This window comes from Stegostoma tigrinum, chromosome 29 (genome assembly GCF_030684315.1).
Source record: "Stegostoma tigrinum isolate sSteTig4 chromosome 29, sSteTig4.hap1, whole genome shotgun sequence".
Lineage (NCBI taxonomy): Eukaryota > Metazoa > Chordata > Chondrichthyes > Orectolobiformes > Stegostomatidae > Stegostoma > Stegostoma tigrinum.
The window spans coordinates 33,828,320-33,855,051 of record NC_081382.1 but is presented as its reverse complement, the minus strand read 5'-3'; the positions used below and the strand labels follow the sequence as shown (position 1 = coordinate 33,855,051).

Genomic DNA, 26,732 nt, shown 5'->3' with positions numbered 1-26,732 from the left:
ATCATACACTGTAGGCAAGGATGCCCTGAGGCACGGCATATTGGAAAGACATGCAGACTCCCTGGACTGCAGTGATACTGGCCCTTGATCTTGACCATCCCAAATGGATAACTGACTGTGCACAAGCTACTGAACTGTAACTGCCCATTACTGATGATACCGGGGCCACAGACTGTCAGCAACCCCCTTGACTCCACTGAAGACTGGACTCCTTATACTTGGGAGACATGGCCATTTGACTGAAGCACACGTAGTATATGTGCTGCGTAGGCACTAGGCATGTGCTATAGGTCTGAGATTCACATATAACTGTGCCATATAGTAACATGTTCACATTAGTGACAGCTGACAACCCAGCTGGCTTTGTGTCTGCTCTGACTAGCTAGGTAAGACAGAGTACTGTGAGCCTTGTCCAATCTATGAGATGGGTGCCTGTCCCTGCGCACAAACTGTCCTTCCAGTTGCATTGCAATGAGAGGTGTCAGTGTACTCCAAAGTGCAGGAGTGTACTGTGAGTGGACCAGAATGTCCCACGATAGTGCAAAGAGGCTGGCATATGTCAGTACGTGTGGGTGAGGAGCCTGGGTGGCCAGTGCCCATGCACCATATCCTGTGGTGTTCAAACCAGTTGTCCAAAATGGAGGTCTAGAGGAGCATTGGTGAGCTGGAGTCACCAGCCACCCGCTTCAACTCTCATGTCAAGAATTCTCATTATCTAGCTTCTATTCAATGCATGGCAAAATAGGAATCTGCATGTTAATGAGGTGAGATCAGATAATAATGGTGATAAAGATCAATAATCCCCATTAATAGGCCTCATCACACACGAGCAAGAATTTGGACTCTATGTGCAGAACTCAGTTAGAAAACTGTTACTCCATACATCAAGAAAGGCCTCACCCAACTTCTCCCATGATTCTTCTGAATTCCTTGCCTGAGCCCAGGTCGTTCCGGATCTGGGGAAATTCTGCGCTAAAGGTTTCCAGTGAACACATTCCGACATTTAATTCTGAGGTCACCTATTATCTTTTTGTAATGTTCTGAAACATTACCTCATGGGTGTATACTAACGTCTTGATCTACTTGATGATGCAGTGCATGAGATGACAGTGTATCTTTCATGGAAGTCTACAGGTTATGTCAGGTGGCTAAAGTTAATCACCTTAAGTGTCCTGTACTACTACTGTAGTGTAAGCTTGTACAAATGCTAACAATATGTTTCTCTTTTTTTCTCCTTCTTCAGCAACCACAAATTGGTGGTGAAGGTATGGCAAAATCATCTTCCCTGTAACATCACACACCTGCCACTCAGTTGTCCTTGTGTTTGCTCTGTCAATCCAACTGGATAACCATGAAGAGCATAATATTCCCAATGCAATAACTGTGACTGATTTTTTAAGATTATAATTTCATTTCTTCAACAATCATCACTTTACTAGATTGATTATTTTTCTTCCTCTATCACTTTTGTTTTAAACAGTGAGAGGGATGTGAGGGACCATTACTGATGTAGTGAAAGATAATCTTGCCAGAAATCAAAGAGGAAATGGAATGGTGTCCTCTCTTGATCAACTGAATTCACCTCAACAATGTTTGAATTCAGAAGTCCCAATACAGTTATATAGAGAATACCCCTGGAATGCTTTGTGCAATTTTGGTTTTCCTACCTGAGAAGGATATACTTGTCATAGAGGGAATGCAGTAGGGATTCATTAAGCTAATATGAAGAATGGCAGGATTGTCATATGAGGACACATTGGTTTGATTGGGTCGGTACTCAGTAGAGTTCAGAAGAGTGAGAAGGGATCTGATTGAAATATACACAAAACTAAGCAGGCTAGGCAGACTAGATGCAGAGAGAATGCTTTCCTTGATTGGGGTGTCTGGGACCAAGGGTCACAGGTTCGGGATATGGTGAAATTATTTAGGATTGTCTAGGGCTGAGATGAAACATTTCTGCAATCGGGGGTTGTCACCCTGTGGAATTCACTACCACAGAAGGCTATCAAATTCAGGTTGTTGGGTATATTTAAGAAAGAGATTGATAATTTTTTAGATGGTAAATGTATCAAGGAGTGTAGAAAGAAAGTGACGATACAGAGTTTGGATAGAAGATCAGTTATGATCGTATTAAATGTTGGAGCATGCTCGAAGGTTGAATGGTGTACTCCTGCTCTTAGTTTCTCAGAGTTTCTTTTGGCTGTAAATTGATGATCTGATTTTGATGACAATAAATTCATCCCTTATTTCACTCTGATCAATTTTGTTTTCACTGTCCCCAGTGACCCCTCATCAGGATGCCACATTTCTATGTACAGAACCTCTCGGGCGTATTATAGGGTTTTGGATTGCACTGGAGGATGCGACTGAGGAGAATAGCTGTCTTTGGTTCATTCCTGGTTCCCACACAGGTAGGACTCTCAGTGACTTGACATCTCTCATATATTTTAGTGATACCTGGATGCTATTTTAAACTAACTTTGCACGTTGACATTATCTGTTAGTTATGAAATGCAATCTCATCCATGCTGCTGGTGAAATTTTTGTTTTGAATTTGTTCAAGGGATTTGGGCATCACAGGCTGGGCCAGCATTTATTACCTATCTCTGGTTGCATTTTGAGAAGGTGGTAGTGAGCTATCTTCTTGAACTGCTGCAAACCATATGGTGTGGTGTACCCACATACTGTTACAAAGAGAGTTCCAAGGTTTTGACTGAGCAACCAGTGAAAGGATAGGGATATATTTCCAATCTGGGATGGTGTGTGACTTGAAGGGGAACTTATAGGTGGTGGTCCCATGCATCTGTTATTCTTGCCCTTCCTGGTAGTGGAGTTTATGGGATTGGAAGATGCTGTTGAAGGAATCTTATTGTTTTGCTGCAGTGCATTTGGTAGATGATACACACTGCTGTTGCTGTGCATTAGCAGTGGAGGGAATGAATATTTAAGGTGATGTATGGGGTGCTGATTAAGCACGCTGCTTTGTCCTGGACAGAAGTCATTCTATGGGCAGAGTGATGAGATAGGCAAAATAGGAGCCTCAAGTCATTCTTTGTGTTTTTCTCGAAACAAGCCTTCCTCAGCTGGGATATAGAAAGTAGATTTAAAAAAAGGTGTAACAGTAAAATTCACATACACAAAAACATTAATATCACAGTATGCTTCATACCCAATATACAATACTTTGTTTCTTTCTGACTTGACAGCTGGTATTACCCGGAGGATGTTACGTGCCCCTAAAGGAGAATATCCTTTGCTCAAATTTGTTGGAAAGCAACCTGATTATCGAGATGATCAATTTATCCCTGTTCCTGTTAAAAAAGGTAGATGCAAATTTAAGATTGTAATGAAGATTGATTGTAATGCTTCGTATTGTATAGTAACTCTATTATGTGGGGAGCAGGACAGAGTTACTGTTGCAAACTCTACTATGTAATATCAGGGAACATGACAAGCATTTGAGTGCCTCTGATGCCAAAAATACATGTGATCATCTGCATAACTGTGGGGATAAGTTACTACAATAGATTTGCTTCTCTAAATCTTGATATTATTTAATCAATGAGTGATGTAACTCTGTGTTGATTTTCACAGGAAAAGAGAAAAAAATTATAGCAGATAATTTTGAAAATACTGGTTAGAAATTATGTGCAATGACATGAAACTGACTTTAGCTCAACTGTAAAGCAATGCTCCACCCTATGGTAGGAAATGTTCTGGCATCCCTGATTTTTTGCACAATGGCTGTGCATACATAGGGATGAAAGGGGAAGCAGCAAGGCTGAACCAACCTGGAAGGAAGCAAAGATGAATTGACACCTGACTCCAGGACACTATCTGAGAGTTGGTGGAATGCATTTTCAGTGTAAATCTCGAAGCAGGCCTGGTGAGCATTTCTCAGCTGGTGTTTGCAAGTAAAGCAGGTGCATTATTAATAACACCATGAGTTATTGACTTCAACAGTGGCTGAACCTTCCAATTAGCCTGATGGGAGTGCTGCATTGTGCCCCTTTATTTGACGTTCAGTAGTTTACAAACTAAAATTACCTGGTGTTTTTGCAATGTGTGAGCATTGCTGGTGCTTTGAATTTCTCAATTATATCCAAAGGAAGGTTTTCAAATAGTATCTGTGGCTTTAAATTGCAGGGTTTCTTGCCCTGATGTTGGGAATGAGATAACTATCTGTAATATAGATGCCTAGATTTCTAGCCCATACAGGCAGCTGAAGCCTCAGCCTGAACAAATTTGGTGCATCTGGTGTCCGATACCACACCAGGAGCAGAAAATCCTTATGAGTCTCCGTGCTACTGGGATTATTTTTTATTTAATGGTAAACATGCTGCAATATAAATATATAAAGGCATGTATGTAAAACGTTTTTAACTTGAATGTTAATATGAATAGTGTCTAAACTATCTGATGCTGGATGTTTTGCTGTATGCAGGTGGTCTTATCCTTATTCATGGAGAAGTTGTGCACAGAAGTGCTCGAAACACATCAAATAAATCACGGCATGTTTATACCTTCCACCTGATGGAATCCCAGGATAGTCACTGGAGTGAGGAGAACTGGTGAGTGGAATTGCATTTACAAGATTTCAATGTTGATTTGATTATTTTAGCTTGGATATTCTCCTGCACTTAATAAAACCCTCCTGCTGAATATTTCTTGCATTGTCAAACAATGGTGGTCTTGTCCGAATGGTGAATTCCACTACAGTCAGTCTGTTACCAGCTTCTCAAAGGTCTATTCATCAAGATGGTACTTGGTCAATAGGAACAGAGTATGCTGCAGTGAAATGTGCCATCTCCTGCCTGGGTTGAGTTAGAAGACTCTTTCGGTGAATATTGAAGGGATGCATTCTCCCTCCTGGACTTCATTTTGATGATCCTAACAAGTGGTGAGGAATCTGGACAATTTACTTCTTTTATTCATTTCAGTTCATCCATCTATTTCATTTCAATACATTCATTCATTCAGTCAATCTATGCCACCGTGGGAAGGAAAGCCCAGGAGCGGTTTTTGCACATCAATACTTGGAAGTAAAGTTCAGAAAGCTATTCTTATAAAAAGAAAGTGTACCATTAGCTTAACAGAGGTGGGAATGTTATAAAAAGTGTCTACAAAACACTTTGTTACAGCCAACACAGGCTCATTATACCTATGTAACCTTATTGATAATTGTCTCACTACCCCTTTCTTTCCCCACTATTGACCTGTAATTCCTTACCCTTCCAAGTATTTCAGTTCTTTTTTCAAAGTTAATCTGCTTTCACTCCAAACAGTCTCCTCTTTTTGCCTCTGCATCTTCTGCCGATCAGCAAAAATATCCAGTCCAGAACTGGAACACAGTTTTAGTTAAGGGGAGACTTTTTCAAGTTGTTGCCACCTGGATTGCACTGCTTGAAATGGGAGTGAAAGCAGATTAACTTTGAAAAGAGAACTGAAATACTTGGAAGGGTAAGGAATTACAGGTCAATAATGGGGAAAGAAAGGGGTAGTGAGACCATTATCAATGAGGTCACATAGGTATAATGAGCCTGTGTGGGCTGTAACATTGCACGATTCCTTCATATGAAACAGTGTATGATTGAATAAAACTTGCTGATTGTTGTTTAGGTGCATGTGCTGAAATATGCTTTTGCTTTTCTTAATTCCAGGTTGCAGCCAACTCCAGAACTACCATTCCCATTTTTATACTCTTCACCTCCATCTTTTTAACCAGAGCCAGTGCAATACAGAAATACATTATGTGTTCAGGTGTAATGTATTCTGCTGTTAGCTGTAATGAATAATATTTTAGATTGTGATGACAATATATTTACAAAATAAATCTCATTATGATGAACTATTTTTCAGTGGCGTGCTCATGGATTTAAGTAAATTGTAACCCTCTGCAACTGTCTTTTTGCATCCTTCCTACTCTTACTGTGATTTGTATTGACCTCACATTTTACCTATTCTGGAATAAATTTGCAATTCATCTATCCTATGCTTTGCTTGATTCTCTTCTAAGAATTTGAATTATTTTAAAAAATACACATTTGTTCAGATGGAAATTTGTAATATGCAACCTCTAATAAAAGGTAGAAAGAGTTTGGAAGAAGATTTATATCAGACTCAAAACATTTTCCACAAATGCTGCTAGACCTGCTGAATTTTTCCAGCACTTTCTGTTTTTATTTCAGATTTTCAGCATCCATGGTATTTTACTTTTCTCATTGGAGCTAGTTCTTTCAGTATGTTGGAGTAAATTTGTCAGAAATTGAGTAAAGTCTTGCACCCTGCTTGGATGCCTGAGGATCTTGGCTCAAATACTCAAGTATTCATTAGAATTAGTAAGTTTTGGGTAACTTGTTTACAACTTTGACAGTATTTTGTTGATCCCCAAGATATGGAAATAGTAATGATAGAGAGCTAATAAGAATGAAAGAAAGAAAAGCAATAATGCAGGATGAATGATCAATAGATTCTGATTTTATTCTTGTTTGACATTTTATACTTCCAGTGAATACAGTCCAAAACTTCTGTACTTCACTACAGTACAGCTCAGCATAAGGATGCTGATTGGTGACCAATATATGATGAAGTGCAGCATGTTCAGAAATAGACTTTTGAACTGGCCATGCTTAAAGATGGGGTGGGAGAGAGAGAGAGAGAAAAAAAGAGAGGCTGGTGGATGAATTACACTGCAGTTTGTACTGTTAATATATGTTGCATCTGTGGAGGTATTGCTCATTGGGCGAGCATGCAAATGGAAGCTCTGAGAAAGGGTCTGTTTGCATGCTGTATGACTCTATCAGAGCTCAGTAGGCTTTGCTTAACCACTTTATTAGAAGTGTGCCCTAGAGTAGTTCAAACCTGAATGAAGGGGCTAAAATTATAAACTTTTTAAACTGGGAAGTTTAGGTGTCTGTGTGCATGGGTATTTCTGAAAATTTGTCACAGGATGTAGAAGTCACTGGCTAGACAAGCATTTATTGTCCGTTATTGTCCATCTCTAACTGCCTTCAGAAGATTAAGTCTGATTTTGAATTTTTTCTTGCTGCACTTTTGTTTCCTTTCCTGTTTTCCCACTTCTCCCCTTCTCATTCCAATAGTTCCTTAGAGATGATTTCAAAACCTTGATTCCTCTGTGGAATACAATAACAGTGATCAGCCTCTGATCGCTGATTGTTAATTGTGAAAACGCAGATACATAGCATAGACATCTCTTCTCATCACTGAAATAGATGGAATGGTGGTACTGGAAAGAGGCTACAAGCAAGAGACAGAGTGTAGGAGATGGTGTAGGAGGAAGCAGAGGTGATATTAAAATCAGCTAGAAGACAGAAAACGCTACAAAAACAATTACTCACGATTCATTACAACTAGTATGTGAAGACAAGAGCTATGTTAAAACAGATACACTATCGGTGCAACATTGTAAAAATAAAACTAATTTAGCTGTCAGGCACCATGCAGTTATGTGAAGGTTCTTTTACATATCAGAAGTTAACAAAGCATTTATTGAGTAATTGCAGCACATGGAATTTAACTATAGATTCATTTTTACATGGTTTATTACTATTTTCTAGCCTCACAGAATCTTCTGTTTGTAAATCTTTTGCCATTATAAACAGTTATGCATGCATCTTATCAAAGGTTTACAATCAAGACATTTAATTTTAGTAAATTTCTTAAAGTCAACAGTGTAGATCATAATTTAAGTCAAAGAAAAAGAAACCAACTTTGGGGAAATATTTAACTTGTGTTCAGCCGACGACAGTGCTTGAATTTATCTGTCTTCCAGCAAACTTAAGTAAGAAGAGACAATATCCATTTTGTTGTATTCAATGATGTGTGCTTATTTTTCTTGGAATGAAATACAAATTTGGGCGACTAGCCATAGGGAAAAACTACAGTATAAAATTATTGGTTTCCTGCCATCTCCACTGCGGGTATTCATTTGCTGCTCCTCTCATTCGACAACTATCCAGTGTATGGACCCATGATCATTCTTCATTTACAAGCCTACCTCACCATGAATACATCGTATCCAAGTTTGAACCAACTCTACGTTGATACAAACACTCCCATCTTTCTCACTAAAGTCACTAGGGTGTAACTAGGACCAAGATACCTAGCTTATTCCATGACCTGATAAAATATTATCTAATATAACTGTTTTCATATTCTCTATTCTTTCATGGGATGTGGGTTTTGCTGGCAAGCTCAGGATTTGCCTTGCCCAGCCCTAATTGATCTTGAACTGAATGGCTTATTTGAGAGAGCAGTTAAGAGTCAATCATGTTGTTGTGGGTCTGGGATCACATCTAGGTTACAACAGGTAAGAATGGCAGTTTTTCTTCCCTGAGGGCATTTGTGAGCCAGATGGGTTTTTACAACAAATTATTGATAGTTTCATGGTCACAATCACTGAGACTATCTTGGTATCGGATTTATTAATTAGTTTAAATTCCATTATCGACCACAGTGGGATGAACCCATGTCCCCAGACATTAGCCTGGGCCTTTAAATTATTAGTCTAGTGACATTATGAGTAAAACCACTGATTCCCCCATTTATGCATTATTTGAAAATAAGGTGAATAGTAACCATTTAAAGAGATGGTTGATCAGACAGCTCTGCTCATTTAAACGAATGTTTTGCAATAAGCAGCAATATTTCACTCCTCACAATCCCACCCCACCAAAAAAAAGTTTATTAAAAAGTTCACCAGCCAATTATTGAGTTAGTAATTTCTTTCATCCAGGAGATGGAATTTCTCTGGTGGGTATTAACTACTGTCCAATTAGAAAACATGGGATAAACTAACAACCAACCGAGTTGAAATAGTGAAATTTGGAATATGACACTCATATCACATATCAGCAAAAGACAAGCATAAATGTTTAAAAATAAGTTAGTGCAAAATGTGATGCAGTTGTGAATTTGTCCTTGAGCAACTAAAGATCATTGTAGGCATTTTTTTGTCGTGCATGTGTCTGACACATGGGTCTTTCTGTATTCTTTTTGCAACTTGCATTAAAAATTGATATTTAAATAGTGCATTTGACATAAGAAATGTATCCAAGGTGTTTAATAAGGGCATAATAAGTTAAAAATTTACACCAAACCAAAACCAGAGCTTTTAGAATCATGGACCTGACAGGGCAGACAATGAAGTTGTTTCTCCTGGTTGAGAAATCAAGAACATGGGCACAATCTCAGGTTATGGTGCGATTGTTTGGGACTGTGATGGGGAGAAATGTATTCACTCAAAGGGTAAAGGTTATGAATGCTCCCTCATTATTTACTTAAAGCTGAGATAGACAGGGAGCATGCAGGAAAATGGCATCGAGTCAGATGATCAGGTGTGATTTTATTGAAGGGCAGGGCAGGTTGAATTACTCTATCACTTAATTCTCTTCCTGCTTTTTCTGTAAGATTATATACTAATCACTGCTGAATGGTTGGCAACTGACTTCCAGTTTCTGTTATTTTCTGGATCAGTACCTGTAAGGTGGACAGAATGAACTCTATTGCCAAATCTTTACCCATCTAACCTTCTCTCCGCTCACACTGAGAAAAATCCTTCACTCCGTTCAGTGCTTCTTTTCCAAATGACAGATCACAATTTCCTTAAATTAATGAAGTATAAGAGATTAGGTACTATTTTGTGTATGTTCTGCATTGCTCCATGTTACTCTAGTAACAAACATACCTCTTTGTACCGTTGCTACTTGACGTGGTTTCATTAAGAATTAATGTTCACTCCATTTACCGATATGTACACTGTATAGGTTTTAGCCATGATCTTACACTGAACAAAATCTTAAGGTCCATCAGGCATAAGTCACATAATTAAGTTTGAGATGGTTGCGGTGTGATCTATCCATCTCAATCACCAATTATCAGCAACAAATCCTAAACACATTATTATCACAAGATTTTCTTGTTGAGACGACAGATAAAGATTATTTTCCCCCTCAATCTCCAGCATTTTTTGTTTTCAGTTTTGTAATTTGTTCCGCTCCATTCGGTAATGCCAGGTTGGGGAGGTGAAAGAACATTTTATATTGAGATTATGTCATCCTGGCCTAAAATCCACAAGGACGTATCATCATCACGATTTTCTGGATATGATCAGGAATGGTAATGGAGACTGGAGATGCTGGAAATCTGGAACAGAGACAGAGCATTTTGGAAGGACTCAAAATTTTGTCTGGCTAACTATCAAAGGTCAAAGGGTAACCCTTCCGCTTTCACGCTCAATCAGAACACTTAAAAGATTAGACCTTAAATATTAACTTTGTCTTTTTGTTATACTTTGCAGGTCAGACATTGAGTGTTTCCAGCAATGCGGATGTTTATCTCAGAATTCAGTAGTTGCACTATTTTAAAGCGAATTGTGACTTCCAACTGTGTGAAAAAATGTATGTCAGAAATATAGAGCATTGACATGATTGCATCAATGGTTGGGGTGCACAATTTCTGTTTCATTTTTGCTGAACAGAGAAAATACCACTCGACAAGAGTTCCCTCTTACTGATGACCTGTGTTGAGGTTCATGTGAGAGACAGCAGTTGTGGCCTTTACCATTCTGATGCTTAAGGCACAGTTCTTTGCTCATTGCTATAAACAAAAGGTACACCTTACGTTTCAAGATCTTCCTTTCTTTATAGATTCTGGATGCTCTGGCTGATTTATTTTAATTAATTTACCTAGCCAGGATGAGCTGGTTAAATCGATCTAGACTAGAGAACAAATAAGTGACGTTCCTGGAGTGTATGGCTTAATTTCACTTCGGAGAATGAATTCACTGTTGGGAAAAGCCTGGACACATTCTTTTATATTAGAGTTATCATTACTTTACAGTAATAATTTATCAATTAGATATTAATTTGTTTGGAATCACCTCCAAGTATAATGATTTCCTTTTTTTTGGGTAGTATCTGCCCTTGGACCAGCAAAAACAGATAATATGCTGCAATGTCAGTGTACATCCAATTCTCTCATTCAAACCATTAGCATAAGGAAAAGATACAAGGGCAGTAAAAGATTGTCTATTTGGTCAGTGTAAGCTTCTAGCAGGGAGACTATACCAAGAGACCCCACGATCCAGGTGTAGCTGCCATTCAGACTCACTGTTTTATCAAAGATCAGAATCAAAGCAACAGCAATGATTTGGGCAAAGACAGAGGTTGCTGTACCTTCAAAGGTTTTCTTTGTTGCAGGCCACCTAACTTCTCCCATTGTGCTTCCAATAGCAGAAGCCAAGGCGTCGCCAATGCCCACAGCCAGAACCCCAGCGTATGGAGCCAGTGCTACCTCTCCGGGAAAAAAACTCTGTGGAGCAAACATACCAGGGAAAAGCCATACAGGCAGGGTCAGTCCTAGCAGCAAGTAAATGTGTGTCAGGATCAAAGGACCACTATCACGGTCATCAAGGAACAGGGCTAGCATTGGTCTCAACATCATTCCGAGTGGTTTAATCCTAAAATGCCTTATATATTCCAACATCACAAATGCAGCAAAGCAAACAACAGCAGCAGCATAGAGTAGTGGACGATCATAGATGAGACCAGGGACATAGGTTGCCACTATGATGAAATGAAAGCTTTTCCGCATAGCAGTTGAAGCTTTGTACTCTTTAGACCCAGATGATTGCTTACTGTTCTGATGAAGGACAATGATAGAAGCAAGAAATGCCAATGTGACCCAGTAGCTCAGTAGGTAGATTCTGGTTCTGGTGGATGTAAGGAAGTTGAGAAGCCAAGAAAAAAGATGGTTTCTGGTCAGCCGGTAGAACCAGGGCACCATGATTCCCATTCCAAAAGCCACAGCGGTCACATGGAAAATCAGGGATGAAAGCCAGGTTTTAGAGTCCATAAAACAGTATAAGAGAGTAAAAACAAATCCCAGAACGGCCATTCCAACCACAGTCACCAAGAGGAATGATACGAGTGGATCACATCTACCATCTCCAAAAGTCAAAGACCGTTTAATGAGTTGGTTGGTGACTATACTCAAACCTGACAAAAACAACATAACTTCTCCTGGGGTGAAGCTCTGTGGCATAATATAAAGGACAATGAGAGAAAGATAAACAAAAATTAATAATATTTCCAGGATTTCGATGACCTCAGACACTGAAAGAGCGTGCTTAAGGGCATATATTATAGCACTGGCTACAAAACCATACAGAATGCTGGTATTCGTGGGTCGAGGCTTTGTGAGGCCTAAACCGAGTAATGAGATGAACAGAGCAATAGCCATTCCTGCAGCTGAACACACAATGCAGAACCGCTCGAACTGTACATTTCCAACAGTTTCCCACTGTTCCTTTAACACAATTCCTAGCAGAGGCAATACCACACTGGCTGGTAGCAGGCCACTACTAAAGGTCGATCTATATTGAAAAACTGCATTTCCGGACTTTAGTAACCTGTCCCACTTATGCTGAACATAATAAGCCTGAATCGCCAAGGCAAGCGTGCACCAGGTAAAGATGTTCCAGATCACAGCGTGGACAGACAACACGATGATGAAAACAATGAAGGACTCCACAAAGACAGGATTTTTCAACATTGCTGCAAGACTTTTCTTATGATGTACACCGTACTGAGGAAAGTTTTAATTATTGTAGAATCCCGAAAAGCGTTTGGGGTTCCATTTCATCTGGCAGAAATTATGTTGTTGAATGTTCCCTTTCATTGAATTTTCTTCCAACTTTTGCAACTGGGTAGATCTAACTGACTGCCAGACCTGGAATAGAGATTGTAACGTAAACTGTATTAGTTACAGTTAGATTATAACCTAAAAGTGCCAAATGTTATAGTGAGGCTTTTCATCCACTTGTGAATCAGCCGAAGGAGTCTCAGTAAATCAATTACAAGGGTGAAATTCAACAGTTTGTTAGACATGCCAAGTACTGCTTGGAAATGCCATCAGATTAGAATAGATTGAATGCAGGGAGCCACAAGTTAAGAAGCAACAAATACAAAAATTCTACTGAAAACAAGTAGTTACTGATGCAGAATCACTAACGTTATAGTACTACCGACAGCATCACTTTGCTGAATTAAGGGTACTTGGACTGAGCAGGCTTCAGCTGCCTGATGTATGTACCATCTATCTGATGTAACTAACTGGAAACAAACATTCTATTGACAAAGAGCATAGACGATGTGTGGTATCTGCCACTGCAGCAGATGCAGTGTACAAGTTCTGCCCTCATAAATTTAAGACAAGAATTGATTGTGCACTGTGTTTTGTGTTCTCTATTGTGACATAGGAACAGGAGTAGACCATTCAGCCTCTTGAGCTTCTCCTGTCACTCAATAAGATCATAATGGATCTGTATCTTAATTCCATATATGCCATTGCTAACAAAATCTATCAATCTCAGTTCTGAAACGTTCAACAGACCCAAAGTCAACAGCCTTTTGGGACAGAGTTCTGGACTTCTGTCAGCCATTATGTGAAGAATTGCTTGCAGACCTCACCTATGAACAGCTGAGCTCTATTTTTAAGGTTGTGTTCCCTAGTTCTGGGTTCTTTCACCACAGCACAGTGTGGTCTTACTAGCCTATTTTAATCATCTTCAAATGATCTTTAATCTTCCACTGATATTCTGAGTGCCTTTTGCTGGGTCCTAAATCAGAGCTTTGTTCAACTGTAACATTACTTGTACCTCTTTGTATTCCAGCTCTCTTGAGGTATAGAGACCAATATTCCATAGCCTTTTAAATCAGCTTCAATAAAGTTACACCAAATGTTTTTCTTTACTGAATTATTCAGACTTCCTACCCTTTGTGATTCTGGGCATTTTATTCTGTTCTTTCGTCAACTGTCTTTTTTCTCCCTGGTGACTAAACATTTTGATTTCAAGATCTCTGTCCAAATACAGTGCTACATGTGAAATTCACTCTTCTACCATCACCCACAGATAAGAATAACATATAATTCATAGATTAGTTTCCTATTTCTGCTGGTAAGGTTTTTGTTATATCTTTTGAGCTTGAAACAAAGCATGCGAATGAGCAACAAGATATTTGATTAGATATATGGAAGCAGGAAGTTTTCTTTCTTAGGAAAATTATGACAGATTTTAAATGCAGTAGCTGATTATTTTTTGTACATATGGATAAAACTAAACCTCTTCACAAAATACAATTCCTCTTATTGGAAGTGGAAACCTGGAGGGATGGCTGTTCAGTCATACAGCACAGAAACAGACTCTTCAGTCCAACTGGTCTGCGCCAACCAGACATCTCAATATGACCTAGTCCCATTTGCCAGCATTTGGCCCATGTCCCTCTAAATCCTTCCTACTCATATCAATGTTGTAATTTAAAGTCGCCTAAATGGCTTCCTCTGGCAGCTCATTCCATACATGCATCACCCTGTGCGTAAAAAAAAACCCCTCGGGTCCTTTTTAAAATCACTCACTTTAAACTCTTAATAATAAAATGTGAGGCTGGATGAACACAGCAGGCCCAGCAGCATCTCAGGAGCACCTGAGAAGCTGCTGGGCCTGCTGTGTTAATCCAGCCTCACATTTTATTATCTTGGATTCTCCAGCATCTGCAGTTCCCATTATCACTTTAAACCCTTTAAGTTTTGGACTTCCCCACCTTAGGGGAAAAGACCTGACTATTCACCCTATCCGTGCATCTCATTATTTTATAAACTTCTGTAAGGTCACCCCCTGGCCTCTGACACTCCAGGGAAAAAAGCCCTAGCCTATGCTGCCTCTCCCTGAAACTCAAATCCTCCAGACACCGCAACATCCTTGTAAATCTGCGCCTTCTCAAATTTAACAATGCCTTTGCTACAGAAAGATGTCCAGGATTGTGCATAGTATTCTAAAAGTGGCCTCCCCAGTGTCCTGTACAACCACAGCACAGCATCTCAATTGCTACACTCAATGTTATGGCCAGTAAAGACAAACATGCCAAATGCCGCCTTCATCATCCTGTCTACTTGTGACTCCACTTTAAAGGAGCTACAAATCTGTATCCCTAGGTCTCTTTGTTCAGCAACACTCACCAGGACACTACCATCAGTTCTCAAAGTTAGGATTTGTTTAAAAATGAAGCTTATAATTAATGTTCATTAAAACCAAGTTCTAACTGTAATTTGAAAACCTAGATTTTAATAAAAGGACAGAGAAAATGAGTTTGCAAACCTTGGACTGCAAAATACCAAGGCATATTGGAGAAAATCAGTAAACAAAAACTTTAAGTTTGAATATCACGAATTCAAGACAAGTAAAAATCATCAAAAACTGCTCATTCAGGACAAATGAGAAATCACAATTACCTAAAGTTTAGACAATTTTTTTTACATCTCATCATTAGTCTATTGTTTGAAAGAACTTGCATTTATTCAGCACCTTATGTAAACTCAGGGTGCCCTAAACTCTTTACAGTCAAGTAAATACTGAATGTAGTCACTGTGGCAACTTAGTAGGCAATTGGCAAACAGCAAGGCTACACAATCTTCGATGAAATAATGACTAGCTAATCTGTTTAGTGATAGTTGAAGGATAAACATTAGCCTTAACACTAAGGGGAACTTGTCCGTTCTTATTCCAAAAGATGTTATAAATCTTCAACATTCACCCAGTATATCAAATGGGGCCTTTTTTAAAACCTCCCTTCTGAAATAACAAACTTCCAGCAGTGTAGCATTCCTTTAGCATCACACTGATCTGGATACCTATTGTGTTTAATTTTCAACAGTGGGACTTGAACCAACAAACTGACTGATTAGTGAGGGATCTACCACTGAGTACAGACTGATTCAATTTTTCAGAAATGAGATTCAAGAATTGATGTTTATTGCTGTATCTGCAGCTACTTAACTACCATAATAGTGAAAGCTAAATGCATTTAACACACTACATATGACTTTAACCAGTGTTTTGTTGAAAAGCAAAATTTAAGTGAATGTCATTACAATGTATGTACTTCTCCTTCTTCACGAATAACAAATGAACGACCATCAGTGAATATAGTCCATTCATAAGAACAGAAACAAACCCAGCAATTTTTCATTGTTCTTCGAATTTTAGAGTCTAAAGATATGCTTGCAACTTGTGACGTCACCGTTATATACACACGTAGGATGTTAAGAGGGTATTAATACCTTGATTTGATTTTTAGTCAGGAATTTCATGGCTTTTTAAACACATTTGGGAGTAAATTTTGTTTTAAATTTAACCAGTGAGAGTGACTGGCCAATGTTGAAAACCCGATCTTTGATAATCCCTACGCAAAAAGTTTAATGTCAGCAAGTAATCAGTTTCAAAGACACCAACTCCTAGTTATTTTTCCAAGGGCACATCAAACAGTGGCATTTGAAACCAAATTTACAAAATTTCATTCTACTCGAATGAGACAAGGAAAGTTTGAGAGTGTATTTAGATGGAAACAGTTGACAGCAACCCATTGGCAACAGCGGGGTTCAGAAAACAGATTGCACATACTCAGTACAAAATGTCCAAGCAGGCAAAATAAAATTAACAATCAAGAGTTTAGTACTCAAATTTCAATTGTTATATTAGGGGTGTCAGTCAAATATAGCAAACCACTGGTAGATAACGTAAACTGATAGTCAAATAAGTCTTTCAGCACAGCAATGGTTTGATTAAGCTGTTCATTTAGTTCCAGATAGATAAGGTACACACCCTAACTGTCCAGTTAAAATTCAAACGAGAGGGAGGGGTCGGAATATCGTTTAAAAAAAAAAATCAGACGAACGGTTTACAAAACATGGATTTTAGCGGAGTCAAACAGTAAAAGAAATAATTTTCTCAGCCAGATCTCTATAGTGGCCTTCGATAAAGAATAATAGCAAGGGATAGCCATTTATAAGAATTCGCTGGTGCAAGAAAAGCGTTCGATTACTCGTAGAGAAATGAAAATAATGATAGAATGAATATTACCATCTAGCGGAAAAGAAATCTAGACTAAAACTAATGTGCATATTTTTTTAAGAAAAACCAATCTCACCAAACGCAAGAGAGGAGCAGGAAGGCTGAGGTTTCAGGGATAGACCCGAAACCTCAGCCTTCCTGCTCCTCTAATGCTACTTAGTATACTCTATTCATCCAGCCCTACACCTCATTATCTCAGATTCTCTAGCATCCACCTTTCCTACTATCTCTCACCAAATAGACTCACCTGTCACCTTCCAGGAGGCGGCCATAATGAAAGGCCAATCACGTGACACGAACAGTACCGTTGAAGTCACGTGCAGAGGGCCGTGGCACCCATGGATGGTCACGTGCAGTGGGTCGGCTTGGATGTTGGTCACGTGAGTGCGTTGGCAATGGCGGCGGCGGCGGGCCCTTACGTGAGGTAAAATGAAATATATGAAACTTTATTTTTTTCTTAAAAAACAAAATGGAAAGCACAGTTTGAGTTTGCGCCGATCAGTTCTGCGAAGCAAGTGTGTTTTCTCGGAAACAAGACCCGGTGGCCGGTATTTGTCTGTCTATCTGTGTGTGTGGTTCCTGTGGGAGCGCGGGGCTACAGTTGGTAAATGGATGAGAACGCGGTGAACACGAGTTTACGTTCAAACTCTATCGTGCCAGGAAAGGGTTTTGGTTCTTTTGGGATCATAATTTTAGATTTTTAACTTGTTCACTTCGTAGATAGACCATTGTACATTGTGGCTGTACCGGTAACTTATTTTCCCCTCGCTCCGTTAAGGGACACAAATTTACGAGAATCTGACAGGAAACTGTTTCTGTTCTCTCAACCCCCCACCCCCTTCCTGTCGCTCAATGATCTGAAAAGTTCTGCAGTATCTTCAAATAGCACCTGATACTCTCGGGTCGTTACCAACACTGAAAAGCAGTTCCAGCGTCTATAATTTAGAAGTCCATACATCTCCACAATTCAGTTTTAGTCTGCCCATCTAATCTGTGTCTGGCTATTCCAGTTCAAGATATAAGGAAAGTTTAGTGCAGTGCAATTTCTTTCCTATAATAGTGTCAATGAGACTGACTGGTTACTGGGATCGTACTTTTGTTTCAATTGACTGTATTTCAACATTAAAAATACAGTTTTCTTGTTTAAAAAAAACCTCTCCTTTTATTTTCTCCCTCATTTCACCCAGTGGAGACAGTATGAGGAGCTAGTACTGTTAACACAACTTTTGTAGTGCTTGGTGAGTTCTACAGTTAGCAGCCCACGCAGTTACAATAGTTTCTTGTCAGTGATGGTGGAGTAAACTTGTTATCATCTTGATATGAAGTTCAGATTTTTTTTATGGATACTTGATTAAATATGGCCAATATATCATGCAACCAGAATGTGGGGAGCAAAGAATAGTTGATGTTTTAAGTGCAAATATTAACTTTTTTGATTTTGTTCTTCAGTGACAGAACTTTAGGTCGTTTGATTTTGAAGTGTCCTTTTTCTGCTGAATGATGTTGGTGCTATCATTCAAGAGACATTCACTGAGCTAAATCGCCCATAGGGATGTGTAGATTAGGTGGTTTATAGAGGGATGGGTCTGTGTGGGCTGTTCTGAGGTTCGGTATGGACGTGGAGGGCCAAAGGGCCTGTTTCCACACTGTAGGGTTTCAATGATTCTGTGTCATCTTGACAATTGTGCAGGACAAATTTGTTTGTTCACAGGATAATTTTGACTTGCACGATTAAGTGGTACATCCAAGGTGTTTTTCCTCAACATTTCCTTTCTCTTCCTCTCTTTTTTCCCTTAAGATTTCCCTTTAAATCTTTTTTCTTTTGAAGTTTTTAGTTACCTGTTGTAATATTTATTTGGCTTGGTTTAATTTTATCCTGTTACCTTGTGTAGAGCTTTGGGATATTCTCCTGTGTTCATGCTCGTCATTCCAGCACTGCAGCTGGTTACTTGGCTCTTTGATTCCACTCTGAATTCTGTATAAATGCAACTTATTGTTAATGAGTCACATTTTGTGGTATGCACTTCGTGCCACCTGCTTGATGTATGGTATGTTTGGGCAGCACTAGCTTCTTTGGCCATCAAATAAAGGGTTTAGGGACTGCTATTTTGCCACTGGTCTACCAACTCCCTTTATGTATTATGTCTTTAAAGTTAATATCTGCAATTTTCTTTTGCTGCCCCAGTCCCTGGTGTAAAGTTTCTTTTTAAAAAAGCATTTGTTTGAAAATTATTTTCAATCTTAAAATATTTTCTAGGGATTAAAAGAAGTTTTGTTTCTCCTCAGACTGGAGCTGCTAGCTTCTATTGTAGAAATATCGAAGCCCCAGTGTGGAAAAAGGCCATTCAGCCAACAAGTCCATGCTGACTCTCCAAAGAGCATCCCACCCAAATTCACCACCCCACCCTATCTTTGTAAACTTGTATTTCCCATGGCTAGTTCACCTAACCTGCACGTCTTTGAACTGTGGAAGGAAACTTCTGGACAAAATCAGCACAGACACAGACACAGAGAACGCACACAGGCGCCTGAGGCTGGGATTGAGCCCAGGTCCCTGGCGCTGTGAGGTGTGCGTCCGCTTAAATTTAACAAGGAGTTTTTAATAGCTTTTGGGTCATGCAGGATTCATGTATCCTCTTTCAACATGATTTGAATCTGGGTCAGAATTCTTAAAATTCACTCATGGGATGTGGCAATGCTGACCTAGTCAGCAGTACCTCCACTAAATTCTCTGTAAGTGGTAAAGTACCTTCTTGAAGCACTGCAATCCACAGGGGTTAGATACACTGACAATGCTGCAAGGAGAGGAGTGTGCAGTATAGAATAGGGCCTCCATGTTCCAAACCTGAATAGCAAATTCCGATGAATTTTTGGCTCTGCTTTCTATATCAGAAAATATCTACTAAAATTTGGAGCTGGACGATAGCAGAATTAAACACAATGACATACAAATTTGTTAGTGTTAAATTTGGATTCAATAAAAACAAAACATTTTCAGTCTTTTTATCAAGACAAGTCATTAAAATTTAGAGATAATGCCATGGGCACCCGCATGGGCCCCAGCTATGCCTGCCTCTTTGTAGGTTACGTGGAACAGTCCCTCTTCCGCACCTACACAGGCCCCAAACCCCGCCTCTTCCTCCGGTACATTGATGACTGTATCGGCGCCGCCTCTTGCTCCCCAGAGGAGCTCGAACAGTTCATCCACTTCACCAACACCTTCCACCCCAACCTTCAGTTCACCTGGGCCATCTCCAGCACATCCCTCACCTTCCTGGACCTCTCAGTCTCCATCTCAGGCAACCAGCTTGTAACTGATGTCCATTTCCAGCCCACCGACTCCCACAGCTACCTAGAATACACCTCCTCCCACCCACCCTCCTGCAAAAATTCCATCCCCTATTCCCAATTCCTCTGCCTCCGCCGCATCTGCTCCCACGATAAGACATTCCACTCCTGCACATCCCAGATGTCCAAGTTGTTTAAGGACCGCAACTTTCCCCCCACAGTGATCGAGAACGCCCTTGACCGCGTCTCCCGTATTTCCCGCAACACATCCCTCACACCCCGCCCCCACCACAGCCGCCCAAAGAGGATCCCCCTCATTCTCACACACCACCCCACCAACCTCCGGATACAACGCATCATCCTCCAACACTTCCGCCATTTACAATCCGACCCCACCACCCAAGACATTTTTCCATCCCCTCCCATGTCTGCTTTCCGGAGAGACCACTCTCTCCGTGACTCCCTTGTTCGCTCCACACTGCCCTCCAACCCCACCACACCCGGCACCTTCCCCTGCAACTGCAGGAAATGCTACACTTGTCCCCACACCTCCTCCCTCACCCCTATCCCAGGCCCCAAGATGACATTCCACATTAAGCAGAGGTTCACCTGCGCATCTGCCAATGTGGTATACTGCATCCACTGTACCTGGTGCGGCTTCCTCTACATTGGGGAAACCAAGCGGAGGCTTGGGGACCGCTTTGCAGAACACCTCCGCTCAGTTCGCAACAAACAACTGCATCTCCCAGTCGCAAACCGTTTCCACTCCCCCTCCCATTCTCTAGACGACATGTCCATCATGGGCCTCCTGCACTGCCACAATGATGCCACCCGAAGGTTGCAGGAACAGCAACTCGTATTCCGCCTGGGAACCCTGCAGCCATATGGTATCAATGTGGACTTCACCAGCTTCAAAATCTCCCCTTCCCCTACTGCATCCCTAAACCAGCCTAGTTCGTCCCCTCCCCCGACTGCACCACACAACCAGCCCAGCTCTTTCTCTTCCCCACCCCCCCTCCCCACCCACCCACCCACCCACCGCATCCCAAAACCAGTCCAACCTGTCTCTGCCTCCCTAACCGGTTCTTCCTCTCACCCATCCCTTCCTCCCACCCCAAGCCGCACCCCCATCTACCTACTAACCTCATCCCACCTCCTTGACCTGTCTGTCTTCCCTGGACTGACCTATCCCCTCCCTACCTCCACACCTATACTCTCTCCACCTATCTTCTTTACTCTCCATCTTCGGTCCGCCTCCCCCTCTCTCCCTATTTATTCCAGTTCCCTCTCCCCATCCCCCTCTCTGATGAAGGGTCTAGGCCCGAAAGGTCAGCTTTTGTGCTCCTGAGATGCTGCTGGGCCTGCTGTGTTCATCCAGCCTCATATTTTATTATCATTAAAATTTAGCTTTAGTTGAGCAACTTAATGTTGTGGTTTTGTCTGAAATTGAATTTGAATGGGATTCACATCTCTGAGCAATAGCCAATGTACAGCAAGTAGCATAGCTGACTTTCACAACTTATTCTTATCACAGATATTCAGCAGTAAAAGAAAAACCGTAGGAAATGGAGTGATCTTGATTGTACTGCTGTGATGCTCAGTTTAGGTTCTGCCAGGGCCACTCAGCTCCTGAGCTCATTATAGCCTTGGCTCAAACATGACAAAAGAGCTATATTCCAGAGATGAGTGTGACAGCCCTTGACATCAAAGCTGCATTTGATTGAGTGTGGCATATAGGAGCCCCAGCAAAACCGAAATCACTGGGTATTGGGGCCAAACTCTTCACTGGTTGGATTCATACTTGGCATACAGGAAAATGGTTGTGATTGTTGGAAGTCATTCATCTAAGTCCAGCACATTGCTGTAGGAGGTGGCCCTTATAGAGGTTTATAAAATCAGAGGGATATAAATAAGGTGAATGGCAGATGTCTTTTCCCTAGGGTTGGGGATTTCAAGACTAGGGGATATATTTTTAAGGTGAGAGGAGGAGGATTTAAAAAAGACAAGCAATTTTTATTTGTGGTTTGTGTGCGCAGTGTACTTCCAGAGGAAGTCGTGGGTTTGGGTGCAGTTACAATGTTTAAAAGACATTTAGATAAGTACACGAATAAGAAATACTTGAAGGGTTATGGGCTAAGTCCAGGCAGGTCAGACTAATTTGATTTGACATTATGGTCAGCATTGATTTGTCAGACTGAAGGGTCTGTTTCCATGCTATATGACTGAGTTCCCCAGTGTAATATTCTACGCTGAGCCATCTTCAGCTACTTCATTGATGACCAGCCTTCCATCGTAAGTTCAGAAGTGAGGATGTTTGCTGATGATTGCTCAATGCTCAGCACCATTTGCAACCCCTTGATACTGAAGCAATCGATGTTCAGTTGCAGCAAGATCTGTACATTATCCAAGCTTGGACTAACAAGTGGCAAGTAACACTCATGCCACACAAATTCAAAGCAGTAATCATCTCCAATGACAGACAATCTTATCATTGCACCTTGACATTTAATGGCATTATCATCACTGAATCCTTCACTATCAACATCCTTGGGGTTACCAGTGACTAGAAACTCAACTGAACTTGCCACATAAACACACGGCTACAAGAGCAGGTCAGAAGCTATAAAAATACTGTGGCAAGTAACTTGACTCCTCAAAGTCTGTCCAGCATCTACAAGGCACAAGTCAGGAGTGTGATGGAATACTCCCCACTTGCTTGAATGGGTGCAGCTCCAACAACACTCAAGCTTACACCATCCAGGACAAAGCAGCCTGCTTGTTTTGTACCCCATCCACCACGGACACTCAGTAACAACACTGTATCATTTACGAGATGCACTGCAGAAATTCACTAAAGATGCTTAGACAGCACTTTGAAAACCACGACCACCATCATCTAGAAGGAAGAAGGCAGCAAATACATGAGAACACCACCACGTGTCAGTTCCCCTCCAAGGTATTGACCGTCTTGACTTGGAAGTATATTGCTGTTCCTTCCTAACCCTGTTGAAATCCTGGAATTTCCTCCCGAAGGGTGTTGTGGGTCAATCAATAATATGTGGACTGCAGTTCAAGAAGACAGCTCATCACCTTCTCAATGGCAAATAGGGATGGCAATAAATGCTGGCCATCCGCTGATACCTGTGTCTAATGAGTGAATAAAAATTGCTTTTCTGGAAGAAGTAACAAACATTTGTAACGTATCAAATATACATGAAATAAAAATAACCGGGGTAAAATTAAACTTAGTTGCGACTGAAGCCTAAATTGGCAATATGTGCTTCAGGATGATTACAGTGCTGAAATTGATAGTTATTTGTTAGAAGAATACCCAGACACCCCTCTCAGGTTTGCTGCATTGCTGCCGCGAAGCTCAGAGCAACCTGGAAGAGTAGCACCTCGTTTTACGCTTGGGGTCCCTGCAGCCCTCTGACTTGATATGGAGTTTGGGGCTTGACCTCTCCCATGTCCTTACTGCAACCATCCACCCCAGGCCTTGTTATCTCACTGTCTGCTATTACACGCAACTCATTGTTAGCCACTAACAGTCCGCATTAATAGCTATTAATCCTCCTATTCAGATTGATATCCAATTCTTTCTCTAACTACACTTCTCTCTCTTTGGGTTCTATTCTTACCTATTGTTTACTTCTCACCTCCTTCCCCCCCAACGCTAACTTCTATGTAAACCAGCTTTGCTCTAACCCGAAACATTGACTGCTCCTTTTCTCCAAATGCTGCCTGCCTTGCCATGTTCTTCCAACCTCCTGTTTGTCTACCTTGAATTCCAGCATCTGCAGTTTTTTGTCTCTAACCAGATTTCTTCACTGCAAAGTCTCTTCGAAGGATGTCCACTTTGAAGGACTTTCCTGCCTCCCTCAGATGTGAACTCAGTGAGTCCCTTTCTCACTGCCACACTGCTGTAACCTCTTCAGCCCACGAACTCTGAAGAAGGGTAATACCCGAAACATTGACTGCTCCTTTCCTCCACATATTGCCTGGCTTGCTGTGTTCTTCCAGCCTCCTGTTTTATCTGTCATTTTCCTGGCTACCATCAGCTCTGAGGAAGGGTCACACAGCCTGAAAAGTTAACTCTGATTTCTTCCCACAGATGTTGCCAGAACTACTGAGCTTTTCCAGCAATTTCATTTTTGTCTTTAATTTACGGTCAATCAGGACCGCACTTGAAAATGTTTGACTGAAGGTTTTGGGTCAAGGTGTCGGGTGAGCAATGTAGCTTTCAAGGAACAGTTTGCTTTTTCCATTTTGAGTTCAGAAATCATTTAATAAAGAGGGATGATCTTATTGTCTGCTGTTGGAGTATTGGCTTAGTGGGCAGTATTGACTGTTGGAACCCCTTTTCTCTTCTCTTAAATAGTGACACAGAATCTTTTGGTAGCTGGTTCCCCATTTGACAATGGAGCTTCCCTTGATACAACAGTGAGGATTATACATATGAAAGCATATTGGAGTTTGAAATCTGATCTAATTCAGAATGAGCTCAACCTGATATTACTGTTTCTAATAGTATTTTATTGTGTGCTTAATAAAATCAATGAAGAACATCTTCTCAAGCTTTCGTTGGGATTCTAAGTTGCAAAAGTTCTGACTTACCTAAATGACTTACTTAAAATTAATCTGAAATTAAAACATTTAAAGTATATCAAAATTATGTAGAAACAAAGATCTTGCAATAATGAAAAACAGTAGCATCAGTGTTCATTGTAATAGTCTGACTATGAAGATGAAAACTCCTTTCTCTGGCAACATGAAAGCCCTATCTGAAATTAATTTATCGTTTCAGTTCATATTGTGCATAATGCAGATATGATGAGCTGAATAATCTCTTCTGTGTTGATGGTTTCCAATGGTTCTATGCTAGAAATATTGTTTTATCATTACGATGTTGGTAAAGTTGGGATTGTGATTCTGTGGTAATTGGGTGAGTGTTCAGGTAAAAGTGACATTAGTGTTAACTTTTAACAATGTGATATATAAACCTTCTGTTAGTAAACACCATTTGTACTCTGGCTTATGTTTAACAAGTGTCAATTTATTCACAGAAGCAGTCGAGAACTATGGACAGTTTTACTGGGGAGGTCAGCACTAAGAGAGAATGTAAGTTCAACTCAGTCACTTTGTTATTTAAAGTTGGGTACTCCAGCTTTTTGTGGTTTGGTAATTTCCCATAGTTATCAGTAGAGGTAACACTGATTCAATGATGTAAATAACCCTTTGACGTGTGGCACCATTGGGTTAAAATAATTGGAAAGATTCTAATGGGGTGTACTTCATAACTATTGATACTAATATGTTGCCCTGTTTGTAGCAATAGTTCTCTATGCAGTTTGCAGATCTTTGAGGTATTCAAAAGCAAAATGATCCTTTGCATTTAGAAATATCAATGTGTAAATCAGTGTAACCTGTTAAAGCCTGGCTGTTGATCAGTATCAAGGCTGGTAGTAGCTTGTTGTAAATTGACACTATCAATAGAGGAAGATGGAATGATACAACAAATATTGAAGAAACACCTCCAAAAATCAATCAATCCGCATTGATTGTAGTTCTTAGGAAGGATCAGTGAGATTGATGTAAAATGTGATGATAAACAGTTATAACATTAAATTTGTATCACATTGTTTTCTTTCAGGATCAGATTGAAGCTGAGTTGGATCGGCATTGTGAGCGGTTACTAGCTGGCCTGTCGTATTACAAACCTCCTAGGTAATGACAACTTGTATTTTTATAACATCACAGTAAGACTTTTGTTGTAAGATTGATCTATTTAGTTTCCCCACATTTTGGAGTACTGTCTGTCCTTTGATAAAGTATTGTGTGTAGACATTAATGATCACAGAGAATAAGAACATAAAATGTAGAAGCCAAAAGGATGCCCCTCTCTGTATAGAACCTGCACCACCATTCAATGAGTTCTGGATGTTCTGATGAACCTGAGTCCACTTTCCTGCCTTTTCCCCATAACCTTGATTCCTTTACTGATTTAAAAATCTGTCTCTCGGTATTCCATATAATTCACAACCCAGCCTTTACAACCCATGGTGGTAAAGAATTACTGTACTTTGAGACAAAAAATTAGAACATAGAACATAACAGAACAGTACAGGCCCTTCGGCCCTCGATGTTGTGCCGACCTGTCATACCGATCTCGAGCCCATCTAAGCTACACTATTCCATGTACATCCAAATTCTCCGCCTTTTCAAAAATGGGACCCCTTATTCTGAGATTATGCCCTCTTATCTGACAGTCTCCCACAAAGGAAAACAACCTTTAAGCATTCACTGTCAAGTTCTGTAAGAATCTTGTTTCAGTAAGGTGATCTCTCATTCTTTTACTTTCCAATGAGTAAAGGTCTAATTTATGTAACCTCTCCTCAGAAGACATGTCCTTCCAAATTTCATGTCAGCCTAGTGAACCTTCCCTGGACTCCACAGTGCCACACTATCTTCCTGCATAAGCAGATACATTTCCTCAATAAATGTAAATGACTTCAAGGGT

The 26,732-nt window shown here is 40.3% G+C and overlaps 3 protein-coding genes across 7 annotated transcripts in view; 2 read left to right on the top strand and 1 right to left on the bottom strand.

Annotated features, from left to right (window-relative positions):
- phyhd1 (phytanoyl-CoA dioxygenase domain containing 1) overlaps positions 1–5,985 on the top strand; it is a 30,460-nt gene extending 24,475 nt beyond the window's left edge. For 3 of the 5 annotated variants that reach the window (XR_007250286.2, XR_007250285.2, XR_007250287.2), the window contains 6 exons: positions 1,244–1,265; positions 2,283–2,411; positions 3,207–3,323; positions 4,445–4,571; positions 4,720–4,900; positions 5,661–5,985. Coding sequence is in view for 2 of the 5 variants with exons in the window: in XM_048559306.2 (XP_048415263.1) it covers positions 1,244–1,265; positions 2,283–2,411; positions 3,207–3,323; positions 4,445–4,571; positions 4,720–4,828 (504 nt within the window). In the remaining 3 variants the exon portion in view is untranslated. Of the gene's footprint in view, positions 1–1,243; positions 1,266–2,282; positions 2,412–3,206; positions 3,324–4,444; positions 4,572–4,719; positions 5,172–5,660 lie in introns of those variants that run through there. The other 2 variants (XM_048559307.2, XM_048559306.2) reach the window with 2 other exon arrangements.
- Positions 5,551–17,260, bottom strand: dolk (dolichol kinase). Its single transcript, XM_048559298.2, has 2 exons — positions 17,175–17,260; positions 5,551–12,750 (listed from the first exon to the last, which is right to left on the bottom strand). The coding sequence occupies exon 2, from the start codon at positions 12,571–12,573 to the stop codon at positions 11,002–11,004; it is 1,572 nt and encodes a 523-aa protein (XP_048415255.1). The 5' UTR covers positions 12,574–12,750; positions 17,175–17,260; the 3' UTR covers positions 5,551–11,001.
- A 14-nt stretch (positions 17,261–17,274) lies between these two features.
- Positions 17,275–26,732, top strand: part of nup188 (nucleoporin 188) — a 95,561-nt gene continuing 86,103 nt past the window's right edge. The window contains exons 1-3 of the mRNA XM_048559293.1: positions 17,275–17,351; positions 25,279–25,333; positions 25,866–25,939. Coding sequence (XP_048415250.1) covers positions 17,323–17,351; positions 25,279–25,333; positions 25,866–25,939 — 158 coding nt within the window. The 5' untranslated portion in view covers positions 17,275–17,322. The remainder of the gene's footprint in view (positions 17,352–25,278; positions 25,334–25,865; positions 25,940–26,732) is intronic.

What these genes read in the sequence shown, in the direction of transcription:
- dolk (XM_048559298.2), bottom strand. Translation starts at nt 12,573, where the DNA reads ATGTTGAAAAATCCTGTCTTTGTGGAGTCCTTCATTGTTTTCATCATC.